At 45.6% G+C, this 19,407-nt stretch overlaps 1 protein-coding gene across 4 annotated transcripts in view; it reads right to left on the bottom strand.

Annotated features, from left to right (window-relative positions):
• The window catches only part of A1CF (APOBEC1 complementation factor), a 193,529-nt gene that overhangs the window by 110,496 nt on the left and 63,626 nt on the right, over window positions 1-19,407 (bottom strand). For all 4 annotated transcript variants that reach the window (XM_086948309.1, XM_086948307.1, XM_086948308.1 and 1 more), the window contains exons 3-4: window positions 17,584-17,714; window positions 12,919-13,157 (exon numbers count right to left, since the gene is read on the bottom strand). In XM_086948309.1, coding sequence (XP_086804435.1) covers window positions 12,919-13,157; window positions 17,584-17,714 — 370 coding nt within the window. The remainder of the gene's footprint in view (window positions 1-12,918; window positions 13,158-17,583; window positions 17,715-19,407) is intronic.

Below are 19,407 nucleotides of genomic sequence, written 5' to 3'. Positions count from 1 at the left end.
TAATAGCCACAAACGCATGGTTGAATATTTTCTGCAGATTTTGCACTATTAAGTACTATTAAGCACTAGCACTTTTTTCCTGTTTGATTGTATTGTACTGTATAGCAGTAGCACTTTTTGCTCGTATTTTGTGGATTTTTCACGTTGCTCCTAATCAATTATTATTAATGACATTGACTGCTACTGGTTTGACAATATCAAAACCCTCCTTTTTATCCAGAACTTAATAGAAGAAGCTTTTAAATGTTTTGTAAATGCTTTCTTAATCTAAATTGACTGTGTAATGTATTGTATTGTCCTTACCTAAGCTCTGCTCAATAAAAAATAATTTAAAAAAAAAGCTTTGTGCTTATTTAATTTAAATGATGAACTGATGTCTCCTGATGTTTTTTCTTAATATTAGATGTGTCCTCTTTTTAACTATAAATGGATTTTAGTCCTTTTACTGTATAATATGCTTTTGTGGACAATTTGTATGATCCTAATAAAGCTTGTTTTGACTTTGACTGCTGAACCTACGAGGGGATTTCCTGACACCACTGCTGAACCTGCGAGGGGATTTCCTGACACCACTGCTGAACCTGCGAGGAGCCTGTAGTACTGGCTGAAGGGAGCCAGCTGCCCCAGAACTCGTTGAAGCCCACGCCTCGCCGGACCCTCTTCGCGGGTCCCGCAGCGCGGCTCCGAGCTTCTGTGTGACTTTCTTTGCTGAAAGGGCATTTTCCTGACCGGCAGGGCTGCGAGCATTCGCGGGGACTCCGTGGACCAGGAGTCCCTGCGCGCCCTACGACCAGCAGGGCTGCTCTCCCTGCCGGCCCCGCCCACCCGCTGACTGCAGATAAGCCATTCTCACCTGCTTATCGGTGGATTTCCTGACACCACTGCTGAACCTGCGAGGAGCCTGTAGTACTGGCTGAAGGGATCCAGCTGCCCCAGAACTCGTTGAAGCCCACGCCTCGCCGGACCCGCTTCGCGGGTCCCGCAGCGCGGCTCCGAGCTTCTGTGTGACTTTCTTTGCTGAAAGGGCATTTTCCTGACCGGCAGGGCTGCGAGCATTCGCGGGGACTCCGTGGACCAGGAGTCCCTGCGCGCCCTACGACCAGCTGGGCTGCTCTCCCTGCCGGCCCTGCCCACCCGCTGACTGCAGATAAGCCATTCTCACCTGCTTATCGGTGGATTTCCTGACACCACTGCTGAACCTGCGAGGAGCCTGTAGTACTGGCTGAAGGGAGCCAGCTGCCCCAGAACTCGTTGAAGCCCACGCCTCGCCGGACCCGCTTCGCGGGTCCCGCAGCGCGGCTCCGAGCTTCTGTGTGACTTTCTTTGCTGAAAGGGCATTTTCCTGACCGGCAGGGCTGCGAGCATTCGCGGGGACTCCGTGGACCAGGAATCCCTGCGCGCCCTACGACCAGCTGGGCTGCTCTCCCTGCCGGCCCCGCCCACCCGCTGACTGCAGATAAGCCATTCTCACCTGCTTATCGGTGGATTTCCTGACACCACTGCTGAACCTGCGAGGAGTCTGTAGTACTGGCTGAAGGGAGCCAGCTGCCCCAGAACTCGTTGAAGCCCACGCCTTGCCGGACCCGCTTCGCGGGTCCCGCAGCGCGGCTCCGAGCTTCTGTGTGACTTTCTTTGCTGAAAGGGCATTTTCCTGACCGGCAGGGCTGCGAGCATTCGCGGGGACTCCGTGGACCAGGAGTCCCTGCGCGCCCTACGACCAGCTGGGCTGCTCTCCCTGCCGGCCCCGCCCACCCCCTGTCTCCTAGGATTTCCTCATTAAGCAGGAACATTCCCCGCTGCGCGGGAGCGCGCGGGAGCGTCCCGGGAGAAGCCCGGGACAAGGGCGGGACCGTCTGTGGCCGTCCGGGACCACAGGAGGCCGGGCTGGGCCAGGTCTCTTTCTTCTTGCTGTATGCTGGTGTATGCTGTGTTTTTTGTATCCTCTTACTGTGTATAGTCAGTTGTGTTTTTATTAGTTTGTTTTACCAAGTGTTGATAGCTTTAACTATCCGCCCTTGTCATGAGCCACTCTGCCCCGCCCGGTGTGAGTGTCTCTGTTCTTGGCCCCTTAGATACATTTTTTAAGAAATCTACCAAGGAGGTAGATATGGACTTACTCCTTGTAGAGAGCAGAGCAGAGCGCCGACGCTCAATTGAGCAGTTAAAGAAAAATCCTCTGCCAACACTGTTAGTTACAAACAATACCCATGATTTAGCCGTCCAAGGTTTGAGCCCTATTGAGGTTGATGTTACTGACCTTAATCAAACCCCTAGTATTTTTAGGTTCCCTGCTATCTCCCCGCCGTGTACTAGTGCCACTAGCGGAGGCCACCTAGTTTGTCCCCCTATTGATCACTCAAGCTTCGTCGAACCAAACATCCCCGAAAACCATATCAGGGTAACAGAACTAAGCCCCATGTTGCCCAACTTGTCTCTGGTTTGTATCGACCAAGGCGAGAGCATACCTGTAACGAGTATGTGTAAAAGTAGAATCACGCCTGAAAAGGCAAAGAGGGCTGTACATTCCCCACTGAGGAAAAAAAGGAAAAAGGGCGGAGTAAAAAGGAAAGGACGCAGCTGTCAGACACCACCACCACCCCTACCCAAATCAATTATTGAGTTAGGGCCCCCACAATCTGTAGAGCCACCACAATCAGTTACACACGATTTGGTACCCCCTGAGTTAGCTACTGTAGGGGTAAATGAGATGTCCTATGATATTATAGAGAAGCTCATTAAATCATATATGCTACCCCTGCTGGAGCGTGTTAGGACAATGGGTGAAAAATTGGATCGCCTATTGGCGACCATTGAGCCTACACATTCCTCTAGTCTGGCTAAGAATAAGGGCCCATCCAACAAACCCTCCGGATCTACCACTGTTGCTGGCAAAATAACTAGCACCACCAGTCAACAAACTATTAATGCTACCAAAACGGTCACCATTCCAAATAAAGTTTTGTCTGTGGCTGCTAAATCTTCTACAACAAATACTAGTGCTAAAACAAACCCCAGTGTGGTAGTTAACAAACCAGTTGCTAAGGGGGCAGCAACGCAGCCAAAGAAAGGGATGGGTAAACCTGCTGTTTCCAAAGGAAATACTAAAAAACCCCTACCACTGAAGAAAAGTGTAGACCTGCCCCCTGACTCCCTGAATTTTGTCATAGTTATTGTTGCGGAAGGGGATAGAGAAAACAACGAAAGCTTAAAAAATAAAGTCATCTTTTGGCTGAAAACAAATAGACCCCTTCCTCCTAATCTTAATGGGGATATTGTTACGGTCAGAAGATGTCAGTGGGTTGGGGTTCGCCCTAAGGATATAGAGGGGGATATAGTGATCATTAACTTTAGGGACCATAGAGTTGTTTCTCATCTAACAGATTGGTATGTGGGTAACAATGAGGGAGGGATCTCCACAAGGAACTTAAGTTATTTCTATCCTGAGACCCTGATTAATCCAACAGATAAACCCCCTGGTAGAAATAATAAAAACATCAAAAGCCTCCTAAAATGGACCAATTTTACACCAAGTTTTCATGGACCCCGGTTTAATCCAGAGGCGCAGTATCGTTCCTACATACAATCTAGTTATAACTGTCCTATACAAACGCCGGGCTGGGCCAAGTTTAACACCCAGCCCTTTGGTCCCCCTGCCTTATTGGATCTGCCATATTCCAACAAGCCCCCGTATCCTATGGTTCCTACAACACCTGCCTTCACACAGTTACAACAGCCCCCAAGCTTCTACCCAGTAAATCCCTATCCCAATATGCCTACCCATCCCAAAGAGCTTTGGAACATCCCACTGAGAAACCTATACGACCCACTATCAGGGCTGTCGACTAATGATTGACCAGCACTTGCGACAAGGGATAATGAACCTAACTCTGAGTGTCCGAGTGTGGGTGATGTCACGAGTATCCCTCCAAGTAACGTCGAAAGTCCAAAAGACAGACCTCAGTGTGGTGAGGAGGGATGCATAGTCTATTTAAGAGAGCATGACATACCAGCACTGCAACCCACCCCACCGCACCCCATGGACGTTTCTCTCACGGGCATACACCCTGAGTCAACTACACAGGCTGGGTTAACAAGCTTGACAAGGGAAGGGCTGGTTATAGATGTACCTCTGCTTGCAGAATCCTCTTTCCAGCCCAGAGTTCCCCTTCAAATTGAATCAACAGTATTGTGTGACCAAGTCTGTGAAAAGGGTACCACCATGGGATGTTGGAATGTGGCTGGAATTGAATCTTGTATATGCACTCCTGATTGGGCTGATTTCATCCGACAAGGTGATGTTTGGTCTTTTCAGGAGACTTGGGCAACCCATCCAGTGTATCTTCCAGGCTTCCTGAGCTTTAACAAACCTGCAGTTAGAGGCAAAGAGGCAGGGCTATGGGGGGCCTCACTACTTGGGTTCGTCAAGTTGCAGGTGTTTCTGTAAAGGAAATTCATATTGATTGCCCTGATATATTGATACTCAGCATGAAAACAAACAGTGGGCTGGACATTTTGTTGTTTAATGTATATGCTAGAGGTATTCCGGGTGGTCGAGTTTCACCCACCCTAACATGTTTGGATGACTTCCTAGGCTCTACTCAAACAACAGGGTATGTGGTTATAATGGGTGATCTCAATACTTGTTTTGAACCGTTAAGCAGGGAGGATGGGCTCTTAACTGAGGCAGAGGACATGATGTGGGGGATTCCACAACTTGAGCTAGCCCCGATTACTAAGTTGACTCAAGCCGCTACCTTTATCAAAGGTCTCTGCCTGAATTGGGGGTTGCGTGCCCTAAACAATCGCGTAAGCTCGGATAGGTTGGGCAACCCCACATTCTTCAACGGCAGACATAGCAGTCGCATTGACTACATCTTAGTCGACATCAATCTGTGGTCCACAGTATTAGACATGACAGTTAAACAACGACCAGAAAGTGACCACGAACCACTTTTAGCAGAATTGAAGGACTTTAGTTTTGCTGGGCCGATTGTGCGTCAGCCCAACCCTGTACAAGAGGCTATGGTATTAACTAATGATATGAGGCGGGTTCGATGGCCAAAGGTAGCTGTTGATATGACTGCACGTACAAAGATCAGATCTTTGGTTTCAAATTCTTTAAGGGAAATTGAAAAGTGTAACAACCTGGATCCGACAATCTCTAAAATTTCCGATATCCATGCCAGCCTGTTTCTGTCCCTAAAGTCACTATTTGTTAAATTTGTAGCTAACAAGGGTTTAGGGAAGGCGAGGAAACCTGCCAATTGGTATAACGAAGCCTGCCGCGAGTCCCATACGCATTTGTTTAAGGCATTAAAATCAAAGAACCCAGGCCTTATCAAAACCTGTAAGAAGGCATATAATGAAGCAAAACGGCGGGCTAAAGCTGCTTGGGATGATGAGCGCTGGACTCTACTAACTGAGGCCTGTGGCTCTAAGAATCTCCAGCAGTTTTGGCATCTCCTCAGGTGGGGTCAGTCACAGGACGATCGCCCAAGCCCCGCATCTGTTGATCAACTGAAATGGGTGTCCCATTTTGAGGAACAGTTTAGATGTCGTGGTACCAGGCATGACCCCATTAGTTGGCCTTTAACCTTTGACACTCTTGTGTTTTCGGCCAAAGAGGTCGAAACAGTCCTGAATGCCATCCCTAGGGGTAAAGCGCCTGGTCCGGATTGCATCCCAGCAGACATTTTCAAGCAAGATCAAGATCTATGGGTACCATATCTATTGCAACTGGTAAACGCGCTGGCCAGGGGTGCCAAGGTACCTGATTCCTGGGCTGGTGCTGAGATCCAGCCCATCTTTAAGAAGGGTGACCGGTCGGTTACATCGAATTACCGGCCGATAAGTCTTATTGACGCGGTCCAGAAGATCATAACCCGTCTTGTCCTATCAAGGGTTCAGGCCTGGATAGAGGAATACAACATTCTTACGCCCCTTCAAGCTGGGTTTAGACCCATGTGAGCACCCTGGACCAGGCATTCCGCTTCATGCTCCTACACTGGAAGACGGTTACCTTGGGCAAAGGAAACTTATTTGCGGCCTTTGTTGACCTTAGGTCCGCGTTTGACCTTGTCCCGAGGGCCGGTCTTTGGAACTGCCTTTTAGATATGGGTATGCCTTCCATCTTGGTCCGCCTTATAGTGAACCTCCATGCACAGACATACGCATTTGTTAGATGGGGCAAACCTGGTGAGGTGACAGAGAACTTTCCAGTGGCCAAAGGTGTCAGACAAGGTTGTGTTTTGGCACCTACCTTGTTTTCTCTATATATCAATAGAGTTACCAAGTTCTATGACAACTTTCCCACGGATGCTCCTAGCTTGGCTGGCATGAAAATCCCCCTACTCATGTTCGCTGACGATACTCTCTTGATTTCACGAACTAGACAGGGCTTGCAGAAAGCACTGTCAAGGTTCGAGAGTTTCTGCAGCGAACATGAGTTGGAGGTGAACGTATCCAAAACCAAATTTATGGTTTTAAGGGGGCACAAACAGGTTAAGGCCAGGGTTACCATGGGGGATACCCCCCTGGAGCAGACAAAGTACTTCACCTATCTGGGAGTTACCTTTAGTGAAACCTTGAGTTGGACCCACCAGATCGAGCTTATGACCATGAAACACCAACAATTGGGCGGGGCTCTGATCAAAGAACATAAAGGGTCATTCACGAGGCCTATGTCGCCGCTCATTAAGATCTATGGAGGAAAGGTTTTATCAGCAGTCCTATACGGCGCGGAGCTATGGGGGGGATGTAATTTGGATTCGTTAAAACATGCACAAAATAAATTTTTAAGAATGGCTACAGGTCTGCCTCAGTCGACCCCATTAATCCCCCTTCTTTATGACCTGGGGTGCCACACGGTGGAGGATCAAGCAAGACTTCGTCCATTAACATTCTGGCGCCGCCTGTGGACGACGCCAGAACTCCATCATTATGCCGAAGCTTGCCTGGAGGTTAAAAATAGCTTGGGCGCCACAAAAATTGGATGGTTTAGAGACCTTAAGGCCACCCTATTTTCATTGGGCCTTGGCGAATTATGGTCCTCGCCCGAGTCAGCCAATTTCCCATCAAAAAACGAACTCAAAAAATGGTATTGGAAATGGGTGACTCATAATATGTACTCAAAAATGAGCTCGAGCAGTCTCACTGGTCTGTTTTTTGTACATAAGGACAACCCCATGTGACACTATCACAATACCTCAGGACCGCAAACTATATTTTCAATTTAGATGCGGTTCACTTCCCATAGGGGACTTCACTAAAAAGTGGGGAACGGATAGATTGGGGTTTTGTCCTATGTGTCATGGCACAGGGGAAAGTCTGTATCATCTGCTATACGTGTGCCCATTATACTCAGACCCCAGAGCCAAATGGCTTAAACCGGTATGTAGAATTTTAGGCACCAGATCGGCTGTGGAAGCAATGAGATTGTTAAAAACTAACCTGGATCCGCTTATTGTTGTGGGGGTTGCTAAGTTTCTCGGCTGGGCTTGGGTGCTTAGAAGCAGGCATATTAAAAATAATCAAGTGGTGATTGTTTAAATACCGTGTATTCTATGGATGTATGGTCGTGCTCGACCCTTTTTTTTAAAAACTTTTGTATAGTTCCATAAGAAGCTGATTAGATGTCAATGATTTAATACTTGTTTTAAATGTTTTATGTGTTTATAATGTATTTTATGTCTTTTATGATGAACTAATCGAATAAAGACTTCTTGAACTTGACTTTGACTTTGGATTATCTCACAGCTAAAAACCACAGCAAGGCAAATAGAAACTTTGCTGGTGATGTGTGTATGCCTTTAATCATCATAAATGCTTATCTGTGAGGGAGAAGCAGAGCTGGTGGCTTTCTCTAGAGACTGTATAGTTCATACCCGTAGGCTGGCTTAGTATGAAATGTATTTATAAAATGCACACCACAACTGTATTGATTCTTGGAAGCAGCATCAGTAAAGACTAAGTGAGCGGCAAAATACAGAATCTTGAAAGCGACCATGCATAAAAAACATGGGAGTAAATTTGGTTCTTGAACAGGAATATTTTAATTCCTTTCTAAAGGCCAACCTGTTTTTATCCAAAACGTAAAGGGAGAAGGTTACCAATCCCTGGGCCTATAATTGCAAACTATCATTCTCTTTGCGATCAAAGTTTGGTTCTAGGATATGCATGAGGCCTAAAGTGCTTGACTGTAGATTGTGAGTAGGCGTGCACCTGGCATTGTTGTCCTGCAAATATATTGGACAATTCCTATAATACACTTATTTCAAGCATTCAATTTCAAATGTGATGCACTTGTTTACAGTAGCCTGTACATCAATTAAACCACACGAACATATGATTCTGTGCTTCTGAATTTAAGACCTGGGGCCGTGTTACTCACAGGGCTTCTTCCCCCCTTTGCTGCACCTTTCAAAAGGTGCGCCAGATGTAAACAGGGAAAGTGGGCCTTATTATGGTAAATGCACTCTCCTCAGGGCAGCTGCAAGCTCAAGCTGCCCTGGAGGCAGCACATTCACGTAAACTACATACCAGCTGTTTACAAGCCGCCTGCACTTTCAAGAGGAGAGAGAGATCACCTCACAGTCGGGTGCAGTGAGTGACTGCACTTGCCTTCAGGATGGTGTCTGGGGTCCATTGGAACCCTTTCCCCCTTCTTGAGAATTGCTCTCTAGGGACGCACTGATAGTGTGCCATGTTTTTGTGGCACACTGTCAGTACTCCTCCTGATGGCTTTTTTACTTTTGCACCCTTAGCAATAATATTGCCCTGGTGCAAAGGCTAAGTGATTAAAACATTGGCACAGGGCTATGCCTCCATGGAAATAACAGAACTCCCTCTCACAAAAGCACTAGCGCACATGTGCAACAGCACTATCAGTATTACAGAAGGGCAGGGATGAGTTTCTGTGGCTCCTCTGAGAAATACCAAATTCCCCTGGGGGTGCACAAAGCAGGAGCACCTCCCTGTTGTACCCCTGAGGACACTTTTTGCAGTTCGGCCTCAGTTTTGTTGACATATATTTTACATGTTGTTTTTGCACTCTTTAGTTTCTTTGACTGTACATTCAACAAAGCTTTAGAATATTTCATTTTTGAAGTGAATAAACAACTAGTAATGCTTTTATGGCATTACTTTTCAACATGTATCATGGACTTGGATTATGAGTTTGCTGAGATATAGGAACTTAAACAACCCTCAGAAGAACATACAATTATAAACACTTTTTGAAAAAAAGGCATACCACTTCACCTTCAGAGCGAACATCCCCTGCAGATGCCCATCCCAGTGCCAACTCCGGAACTGGAACAAGAACTCCGATGAGCTGCTCACTGCCACCCTCAGCAGCTCCGCTCCCACCACCTCAGACAACGACCCCACCACCCCCCCCTGTACCCTACACAAGTAGATCACCGACTGCGCCAACACCAACCCCCCCTCAAGAAACCCTCCAACCCTCACGCCAAGAAGGCCAGCTCATTCTCCAATGAACTCTGAGAATCCAGGAGAACCTGCAGACGTCTTGAAAAACTATGGAGGAACTCCAAAACCCCAGCGAACCTAGAAAACTACAAAACAGCCACCACAAACTCATCAGACACTCAAGGAAGCTCAAGGACAGAATCTCCGCCCACGTTCACAAGAGTAAGGAACTCTTCAGGATCATCAAAGAATTTGCCAAACCCAACAGCGAGTCAACCGACATCCCACCCTTCCTGGACCTCTGCGACAAACTCAGTGCCTTTTTCCATCACAAAATCAAGACCATCTACAACAACTTCGACAACAACAACATCCAAGAGGAACCCACACCCAACGCCTATTGCACCACACAGCCTACACTGGACAGCTGGACCGCCCTCAGCATAAAAGACACCCTAAAGACCATGAGGAACACCCAGTCCACCCCCACAAACCCCTCCCTCCCACATTTACCACAGAGCCGCAGACACCATCACCCCCATGCTCCAAAGTATCATCAACCAATCCTCCGAGACCGCCTCCTTCCCCGATGATTGGAAACAAGCCAAGATCAACCCTCTCCTAAAGAAACACTCAGGGCACCCCCTCCGACCTTAAGAACTTCAGACTCATCTCCCTGCTCCCCTATCAAGCGAAAGTCATCGAAAAAGCTGTCAACAGCCAACTCGCCTCCTTCATTGATGAGAACAACATCCTCAACCCCTCCCAATCAGGCTTCAGGAAGAACTACAGCACAGAGACGGCCCTCATCGCCGCAACAGACGCCATCCCCTCCCTCCTCCTGGACCTCTCTGCAGCCTTCAACACAGTCTCACACTGCACCCTAGCCCACAGACTCCACAATGCAGGAATCCGGAACAAAGCCCTCAACTGTACGCACTCATTTCTCTCAGGCAGAATGCAACGGGTCAGACTCCCTCCTTTCATCTCGGAGCCCACGCCAATCACCTGCTGAGTCCCTCAAGGATCCTCCATCAGCCCCACCCAGTTCGATGTCTACATGGCCCATCTCGCGACCATCGTCAGAGCACACAGTCGCAACATCGTATTGTACGCAGAAGTCACACAACTCATCCTCTCACTATACAACAAACTCAACATCTCGAAACACAACTTTCAAGAAGGAATGGAAGCATTCGCAAGATGGATGAAAAACAGCTGACTACAACTGAACAAAGACAACACCGAAGTACTCATCATAGCCCCTCATCCCGATGCCTGGAATGAAACCTGGTGGCACCCCCTCTTGGAGACCCAACTTCACACATGGACAATGCATGCAACCTCAGAATCATCTTGGACTCTGAACTCAAAATGGACCGTCAGATCAACGCTGTCACCTCTTCCTGTTTTCACAACCTCCGTATCCTACATAAGACTTTCAACTTGATCCCCCTAGAATACAGGAAAACTGTCACCCACACCCTCATCATCAGCAGACTGGACTATGGCAAGGCACTCTACATCGGGATCAACAAGAACCTCATCCGAAGGCTCCAGAAAATCCAGAATGCCACGCCAGACTAGTTCCCAACCTACTGCGCCACTGCCACATCACCCAACACCTGCGGGCACTACACTGGCTCCCTGTCAAGAAGCGAATCACCTTCAAGCTTCTTACCCACGCCCACAAGGCCCTCCACAACATCAGTGCCACCTACATCAACCACCGCCTATTGTTCCACTCACCCTAAGATCCTTTGACTTAGCCCAGCTTTCCCTTGCCAAGGTACCACATATCAAGAAGACCAGAACGGGAGATTGTTCTTTCTCCTTCCTCGTAGCTAAGACATGGAACACCCTCCCTCTCCACCTTTGCCAGACACCTACTCTCTTCAAGTTCCTGAAGGACCTCAAGACCTGGCTCTTCAATGAATCAACATAATCGTCCAGCACCCCACGTACCCTGACAGGCCATAGTAAAGCTCTGACATCCTAGGTCCTTGCTGATACTTCGCGAGTACTTATAAGCCATGCGCCCCCCCTTCCTCCAGCACCTTTGGACCCTTCCGGTGAGTAGCTGCACTTCACAAATAATTGATTGATTGATTGATTCAAGTCATTTATGTATTAAAAAACATGAACCACCGAGGTCATTGTATTTTTTGCTATTTTCATAATGTGGGATTTGTTGTAGCCAAACCTTCTAAGAAGAGACAATGTTGGAACACTGTCTCATGTTGTTATTTATCATGCAGCATCTTACTGGGAGGCAATTTATATAAAATATTTGTATTTCTACTAATTTCTAAGAGCAGTGAAAGGCTAATTTGAGAACAATGTGATGCAATTGGCATCCAATGAGAAACAAAAAACCTTTACAAAGACATAAAAGAACTGTTGCATGATGATGACTGGTCCGAGATAATGCCATGACATGATAAATAGCTCAGGGAAGGCTGGATGAAGCTGGGATATATTACAAAATATAACGTAGATGGCACTGATCTCCCAAAGTTTCGCATGATGTTGGTCTCCTTCGGGGGCACAGTACTGGAGATGCGTGCACCAGAATAATGACACAGTATGCCTCTGCTGGGACTGCCAATACTTATGCTCTTATCGGGCGTGAATTTGGCAAGCAACGCGAGAGACAGTAGACTTAAATAGACCCCTGAAAAAGTCAAGCAGTCCTCCTACACAATGCGAGCCAGTACATGGAAATTTCACATCACTGAAAGATATGGTTTGCAACAGCCATGGCAACAGCAACACTTTGTATACTTAAACTGTGGAGAACCAATAGTAACCCTGATACTGAGCAATTGTGGTTGTGACAAATGTACAAAGTAGCATCATATGAAAGCGTGTTAGACAGCCTAAATGATCAATTAGAGAATTTTCAGGAGATATGGGGTGGATTCAGCACCGATACATAATGCATGGGAATATTGGGCTGTGTTGCATTTCCTTATTGCTGGTGGGGGACCTATACGTGTATTAATGGCTGAAAGACGACCACTATACTCATACTCTTGCTTGTCCTGAATCTGATTATAGTACTATGTGGTGTGGGCAAGTCGGTTTGGAGAAAGTTTCAGGAGCCTTCCTATGATGAACATGTAGGGATGGCGTTACATGTAAGCAACTCTGGGGGGTGAGGATGTATGTATTGTTGTGTCCTCTATCGGACACTTTTGGGTTTACATGGAAACTATGATAATTGGGTTGTAATCAATCTAAAATCTTTAAAAGAATTGTTGAAACACAAAACAATATGCCATGTTGGGTGATTTCATTAGGAAACCTTATTGGATGCTTGGGCATTCTACACATACCTTAAGTTCATGATAATACAAAATAATTAGACAATAGTTTGATGAAGGTTGGCACACTGGAAAAGTGTTTTTTTCATTTACAATAAGAAAACTGCATATCATAGGGCACCGACTTGACATTCTCGTGCAGGTAACAGATTGGGAGTCATACCTGGTAGCAGCTTTCTCCTGGCCATTGCCGCAGCTCGATGACTTTCGTATTCCACAAAGGCGAATCCTCGATTCTTTGATTTATCCGCAGCACTGGGGTACACAATGACATCCAGCACCCCCTCTGTGACTTTTTTCATCTCAACCAGTATTTCTTCACGTTTCTTTGTTTTAGGAATACCACCAACAAAAAGACGGCAGTTGTCAACACTTGCACAAACCCCAAGAAGTCGCCCGTTTCTGGTGGTGAAAAACAGCTTAATTAACACAGCTTAGGTATAAACTTTCTTTGATACACAGATTGTGAAGTAAAGTCTATTGCGCTATTAAAACCACCATCTATTGATATAGCAGACATCACAAACTGAATTGTCTCCACCGAAAAAAACATAGATGCCATTATTTTTTTGGGGAATTTTATATAGCGCAAATTTGACCAGAGGGATTCAGGGGCATATTATCAACAACTTGCGATATTTATCGCTAAATGAGCTTAGCATCGCCAGATTTTATCGCAGAGATAATGTGCTATTAGCAACGTTTATCTCAAATGCAATAAAATATCCGGCGATAGCGGCGAAACGCGTGAAAATCGCTGGAAAACCAGCGATATTCAGGCATTAACGCCAATAGGGTCTTAACCTGAATATCCAACTCCCATTGGATATACAGGTTAAGAAGTGGTCTGAGCAGGCGTTAGTTTTTGGCGATATTAGCGCTAAGCGCAAATGTTTTTATCGCTGTGCCTACGTTGATAATAGGCGATAGCGATGTTAGCGACTGCTTTCAGTCGCTAACCGGTTGGGTACGCCCACTCTGCATGCCATTAGCGATAAATATTGCTGACATGAAAAGCAGGCCCCAAACCGCTCGCTATTGCCTAAAAGCTGTCGCTAACTGATGTTAGCGACAGCTTGCTAATAGGGCGATGAAATAATCGCCGCTTTTCGGCCGAAAAAGGCAGCAAAAGCGGCGATAATTTTATATCGCCCGCCTTGCTAATATGCCCCTCAGTTATCAGAGTGCTTTACATGAGCACCAGTTGCATTGCAAAAGGACACATTCATTTTTATTTTTCGTAGGCATGGGGAGATTAAGTGATTTGCCCAGAATTACAGGATGTTGAGTGTTGTTGCCAAGACTCGAACCCGGTTCCCCAGATTTGAGGTTGACCGTCCTAGCCCTTAGCCCATATCCTATCTCCCTATTGTTACTATCCAACTCAATACTACTCATTTAATCGATTATGCCAATGATACAAGGATGAATCCCAATGTTCAACAGGCACCATTTTACTGCACCATTTTACTGAATTCCTGACAAGGCTCATCACTAAATGCATAGATGACCTGCTCGCTAGACATTCGCACAAAAATACCAAGATTTTCATTGCCCACAGCTGCATCACTTTATTTTGGTACAACGGTCTAAACACTCAATGGCCCTTTACAGTTGGAATTACAAGCATCAGGAAGTTACGCCAGACTTTGTTCATACTGCTAGCCCACCCAGCCTCACTTGATAATCCATACAATTCACATGCCTATGCTAACACTACAGCCTCTAGGCCTGGGTGCTGGATGCTATTGTGTACCCCACTGCAAATCAAAGAATTAAGAGTTTGGTGAATGGGTACTCCATCACAAACATGACTAATATCCCTTTCTCCTTATGTCAAGTGCATTAGGATCTTGTCCACCTTATTGCATGTGTATAATATTATTATGTAATAAGTCGATGGAATACCTGCCACATTTGTAAGGAGTACCCTGTCTGCTACACTCTAAAGCAAGCCCATGCCATATGTTTGGCAGAGATCACTCTCTGAGTTATGAGACAGCTGTTTGTGTCTGGCTCAAGCTAGAGCTATCAGTGCTACCACGCTTCGTCAGTGTGAGTGCTCTCAGATCCATTTCACAGTGTTTTGGTTAACCCCATAGACTCAATAACAGACAAGCAAGTAATGCGTGTTAGTCTACAAAATATATTTCTGACTGCCATGGAAAATAATCCACATTGTTAGGTAAGTCTGTAGCGCACGGCACTGTGAGATCAATTATCAGGCATGTGGCATTTTCATAGTAGCACCATTCAGGGTTCATGTAGCTTGGTACAGGTGACTATAGTCAAATGAGGAGCTTGCTGTTTCATGGATTAAAGAAATTCAAGCTCCTAAATACCACTTTTTTCAACATCAGGGGATAAATTAAAGAAAGCACCAGAATGCAACCATTCGTGTAGCTGTTTTTTGTCCCTGGGACACTATAGAAGGACTCTGGAACAATTGTGTGGCCACTTCTGTAATATGGATCATGGAGGTGCACAGTTATGATATTATGGGGGACATGTATTCATTGCTTGGGGGTGTGGATCCATGCAAATGAGGGAACACCTTTGGCCTTGCCTCCCACCATTTCATAGATGTGGGTGCAGAGGTAAACAGGCTCACAAGAGGCTCCCTGATGTTGTGCTTCGTCAGAAGTGGCCCAATGTCAGAGTGCCACTTGAGGCGTTCCCTATAGGAAGGAAGGCACCAGGATGCAAGACACTCTCCAAGCATCCTGCTGCAGGTGTGTGCAGACACAGTTTGCTCCTGGATGCAGGGGGTCTTTATCTCCATCTTAATGTGGTGCCGTCTCTGCATTGAATATTAATAAACTGCTAGTCCACTTTTCAAAGCTGCACAGATCACCGGTGCAGACAATAAGTTTTGCCTGCTATAGGGACAAATCATTTTGTAATGTGTATGGTGTACGAACCCTGCATATGGTGCTTACATTTGGCAGATGGTTGAGAACTTCCCCAAAACATGGCTTTCTCCCTCAATGGTGTTACACAGAGCAGCAACAAGTTATTAATAGGTTGCATAAGTAAGAGAAATGTGTCCAGAGAAAAACCCTAGAGAAGACAGAAACTCAGGGCTAGTTGATGCTGAATCGCGCATAGTGTCTCCACACAGGATAAGTTCCACACAAAGTTACCTGTTTGTGTATTCAACAGATGGCATGGGGCAAAACCCTCAGTTTCTTTTCAATACTATCAGATTCTGATCACATCTGCCCTCAATAGGCAAAGGTGAAAACAATAGGCAGGCTTATATGGCACCTAAAATCTTGAGACCGAGCCTTTAGGAAGGTACATTGACCCACCTACACACTACATGAAGCTATAGGTTGACAGCATAGTGATGGTAACAGTGGTTTACAATACTTTTGCAATTTTCATATAAAACTTGAATTATTGTTTTAGGTAACACATTTTTCAAATGTATTTCAAGAGGAAAATGAGACGTTTCAATATGTTCTTTTTAATCAGCCAATATCTTTAATTTCTATGACTGACTTCACCAACAATGTGTAGCTGCTACCCCTATGACAGTAATCTGGAAGGGTAAGCTTTTATCCTGGCTTGAGTCAGGAAATTAGACTGTTCAATCCCTCAAGACAAGTGACATAAAAGGAGCAATTCAGACTTATTTAGACTTATTCCCAATATCTCAATGGAAAAAACATGATCATGTCTTCTGCATTCGTATTCGTATTCCATAGGGAGTCGATTGGGGCATTGCTACACTATACGTTCGAATACGACCAGCACTTGATGTATTTTCCACAGGAAATCAGAATGACAATAGCACTAGTTTATGTGAGATGCTGTTTATTAATTACAGTAGTCTTTCACTTGCCTGCCCTGAGGTTAGTTGAACACAGAAACATTTAGGATTAGGGGGGTCATTTAAAGGCGGGCAGCAAGGGAGAATCCACCATAAACTGTTAAATGTCAATGCCACCCCTCACTTGGATTCCCGGGCAGGTTTAGAGGCAGGGCCGGACTGAGAGCCAAAACCGGCCCTGGTAAAGTGCTCAGCGGCCCACTGGGAGTGCGACCGAGCTCTTTGCCGGAGCCGGTTTCGGCCGATTTTGTTACACGGCCGATTTTGCAGCTATGCTGCTAAAACGGCCCTGTAACAAAAACGGCCCCCAGGGCCCAAAACCGGCCCCACCCCAGCGGCGCACCGGGGGATTGCCCGGTGCTCGCAACAGCCAGTCCGGGCCTGTTTAGAGGTCAGAGGATGCCAGTGTTCCTGACAATGGCTCCCCCTGACTCAGGTATCTAGAAAACCCTCACTGCTGAGCATTCACTGGTGTTTATATTGTCTGAATGCAGCACACATAGAAAGAGGAAAACACAAGGAGAAGTAATGTTATTTCTCCTCCTTGCCCCTCCCCTACACCACTTGACGCATGTGTCAAATGCCATGGGTGTTACATGGGAACACCCACCGTACCGTCCATGGCACGCCTCCCCATCATAGTGTGAATCAATGCAGCGACTTGCGCTTCATTGCCTCACTCCACATCTACAAGGCCATGAGAAGCCACGCAGGGTGGCTTTATGTTGCTCTGTAGATATGGCTAATCCCTGTGTGCCACCGGAATGTCACAAGTGACATTCTGTTGGTGCACAGGGCTTGTAAATGAGTTCCAGGATATAATCTGCAATTTCATTATAACAATGAAATGAGCTGACAGCCAGTGTTACACCTGTTTTGCTTGAATTAATACAACAATAAATAGTAATGATACAAACAATGACAAGTTATTGTTATTTTAAAGACCTGAACTAAATTGATCTGTATTGCCATTATTGTTAGAAAAGCTCTTACCTAATTTCATAATTATTCAGTTGCTTGATTGCGTTTTTGGCTTCTTGTTTATTGAAGAATGTTACGAAGGCATATCCCCTATTATTCCCATTGAAGTCCATCATCATTCTCATTTCATAGATATTGCCAATCTGTGAGATAAAAAAAGAAAATATGGAGATCCAAGAGTATTTGTTAGTGAGAGATATGTTTTAAGAAATGTGTTTTGATTATATTTTTTATAATTTCAGCGTATTAACCCCATTAAATGGTTAACGGCCACATGCATCAAAGTCCTTTTTTGCGATTCCTTATTTGCGATTTTTAGGGAATTGCAAATAAGGAATCGCAAAACGGGATGCATGATTGAAATTGCGGTTTTTACCGAATCGCAAATATTATGCGAATTCCAATTTGCGATTTCGATTTCGCAATTCCCATTGATTCCTATGGGCCAAAAGGCCCATAGGAATCAATGGGAATTGCGAATTCGCAAATTGGAATTCGCAAAATGTTAATGCATTCCATGGGTGCAGGCGGGAGGTCCAATGGACCCCCCCCCTGCACCCCTGAAATATATTTTAAAATGGATGTTTCACACACACATGTCCTAAGGACATGTGTGTCTGTAACATGACAGTGTTTAAAATGCTAATTTGAGCATTTTAAACCTTTTTCGCAAATTACCACGAGGTTCACCCTCGTGGTAACATGCCCCCCCTAATTGCAAATTCGCAATTTAAAAACAATCATGCATTGCTTTTAAGGAATCGCAAATTTGCAATTCCTTAGACGCAATTGCATTTTTGGAAAGCGCTAAAAATAGCGATTTTTCCAAAAATGATTGATGCATACTACAAGGTATTTAGGAATCGCAAACGGCCGATTTTACCGAACCGCACCGTTTGCGATTCCTAAATACCTTGATGCATGGGCAAGGTTGCAATCAATGAAAGAACAATATATGAGGTGACCCTTCTAAAAGGACACTGTTTCCGCCTTTTCCTACTGTATAAATAGATAATCATCTGTTATATTTAATCCTCATTTCTTTTAATTTTTCATATATTTTTATTTTATTTTGTAAGCATATGAAAAAAACCACTCCCCTTTCCTCAAACAATAGGCATGTATATAAATGCTTGTACGCTCTGAGCAATTATACTGCATGTTCAAGCAGCAACACTGCTCTGGAAACATTACATTTGCTTGCAAAGGGCATCATTAGCTTAAATCCACTTACATTTTGACAGATATGTTGAGCAATATCATTGTTCTGTGGAAAACGAAACAGTGATGGGTGGAAGGCTTGCATTAATCTCACCCACTAGTAATTACTTGGGCCACATTCCAATCCATGATTGTGTGCCCCCATTGTACCTCAGACAGGAACCAGCCATATGCAAATCAGCTTTGGGCCTGCTCTAATTGGAACAGTCCAGCCACAATTGCCAGGTTGGGTCCCCTCTGAACTGGTCTGGGGTTGCTTGTGTTCCAGCCGCGGTCGGTAGCGGTTGTGCCTGCCAGGGGGTGATGTTGGGGGGGAGGGGCAGGGTGGGGGCTAGTAATCTATGGATTACGGAGCTTTACAGGTAAGTAAACATATAAATAAATAAAATAAATGTAGTTGCGCGCACTGCATCGCATTTGGGGATACAGTGCGCGCAACAACATTTGTTTTATTTATTTATATGTTTACTTACCTGTAAAGCTCCGTAATCCATAGATTACGACCCCCAACCTGCCCCTCCCCACTTCCCCGCCCAGCATGTACTCCCACTACCGACCACCGCTGTTGTGTTCCCATGCGGATGGTAGTGAACCTGGCAGGTAAGGCTGCACTGT

Source organism: Lissotriton vulgaris, unplaced genomic scaffold (assembly GCF_964263255.1).
Source record: "Lissotriton vulgaris unplaced genomic scaffold, aLisVul1.2 SCAFFOLD_2003, whole genome shotgun sequence".
In the NCBI taxonomy this organism is placed as follows: domain Eukaryota; kingdom Metazoa; phylum Chordata; class Amphibia; order Caudata; family Salamandridae; genus Lissotriton; species Lissotriton vulgaris.
The sequence above is the reverse complement of the archived record's forward strand: the minus strand, read 5'-3'. Positions and strand labels throughout refer to the sequence as shown.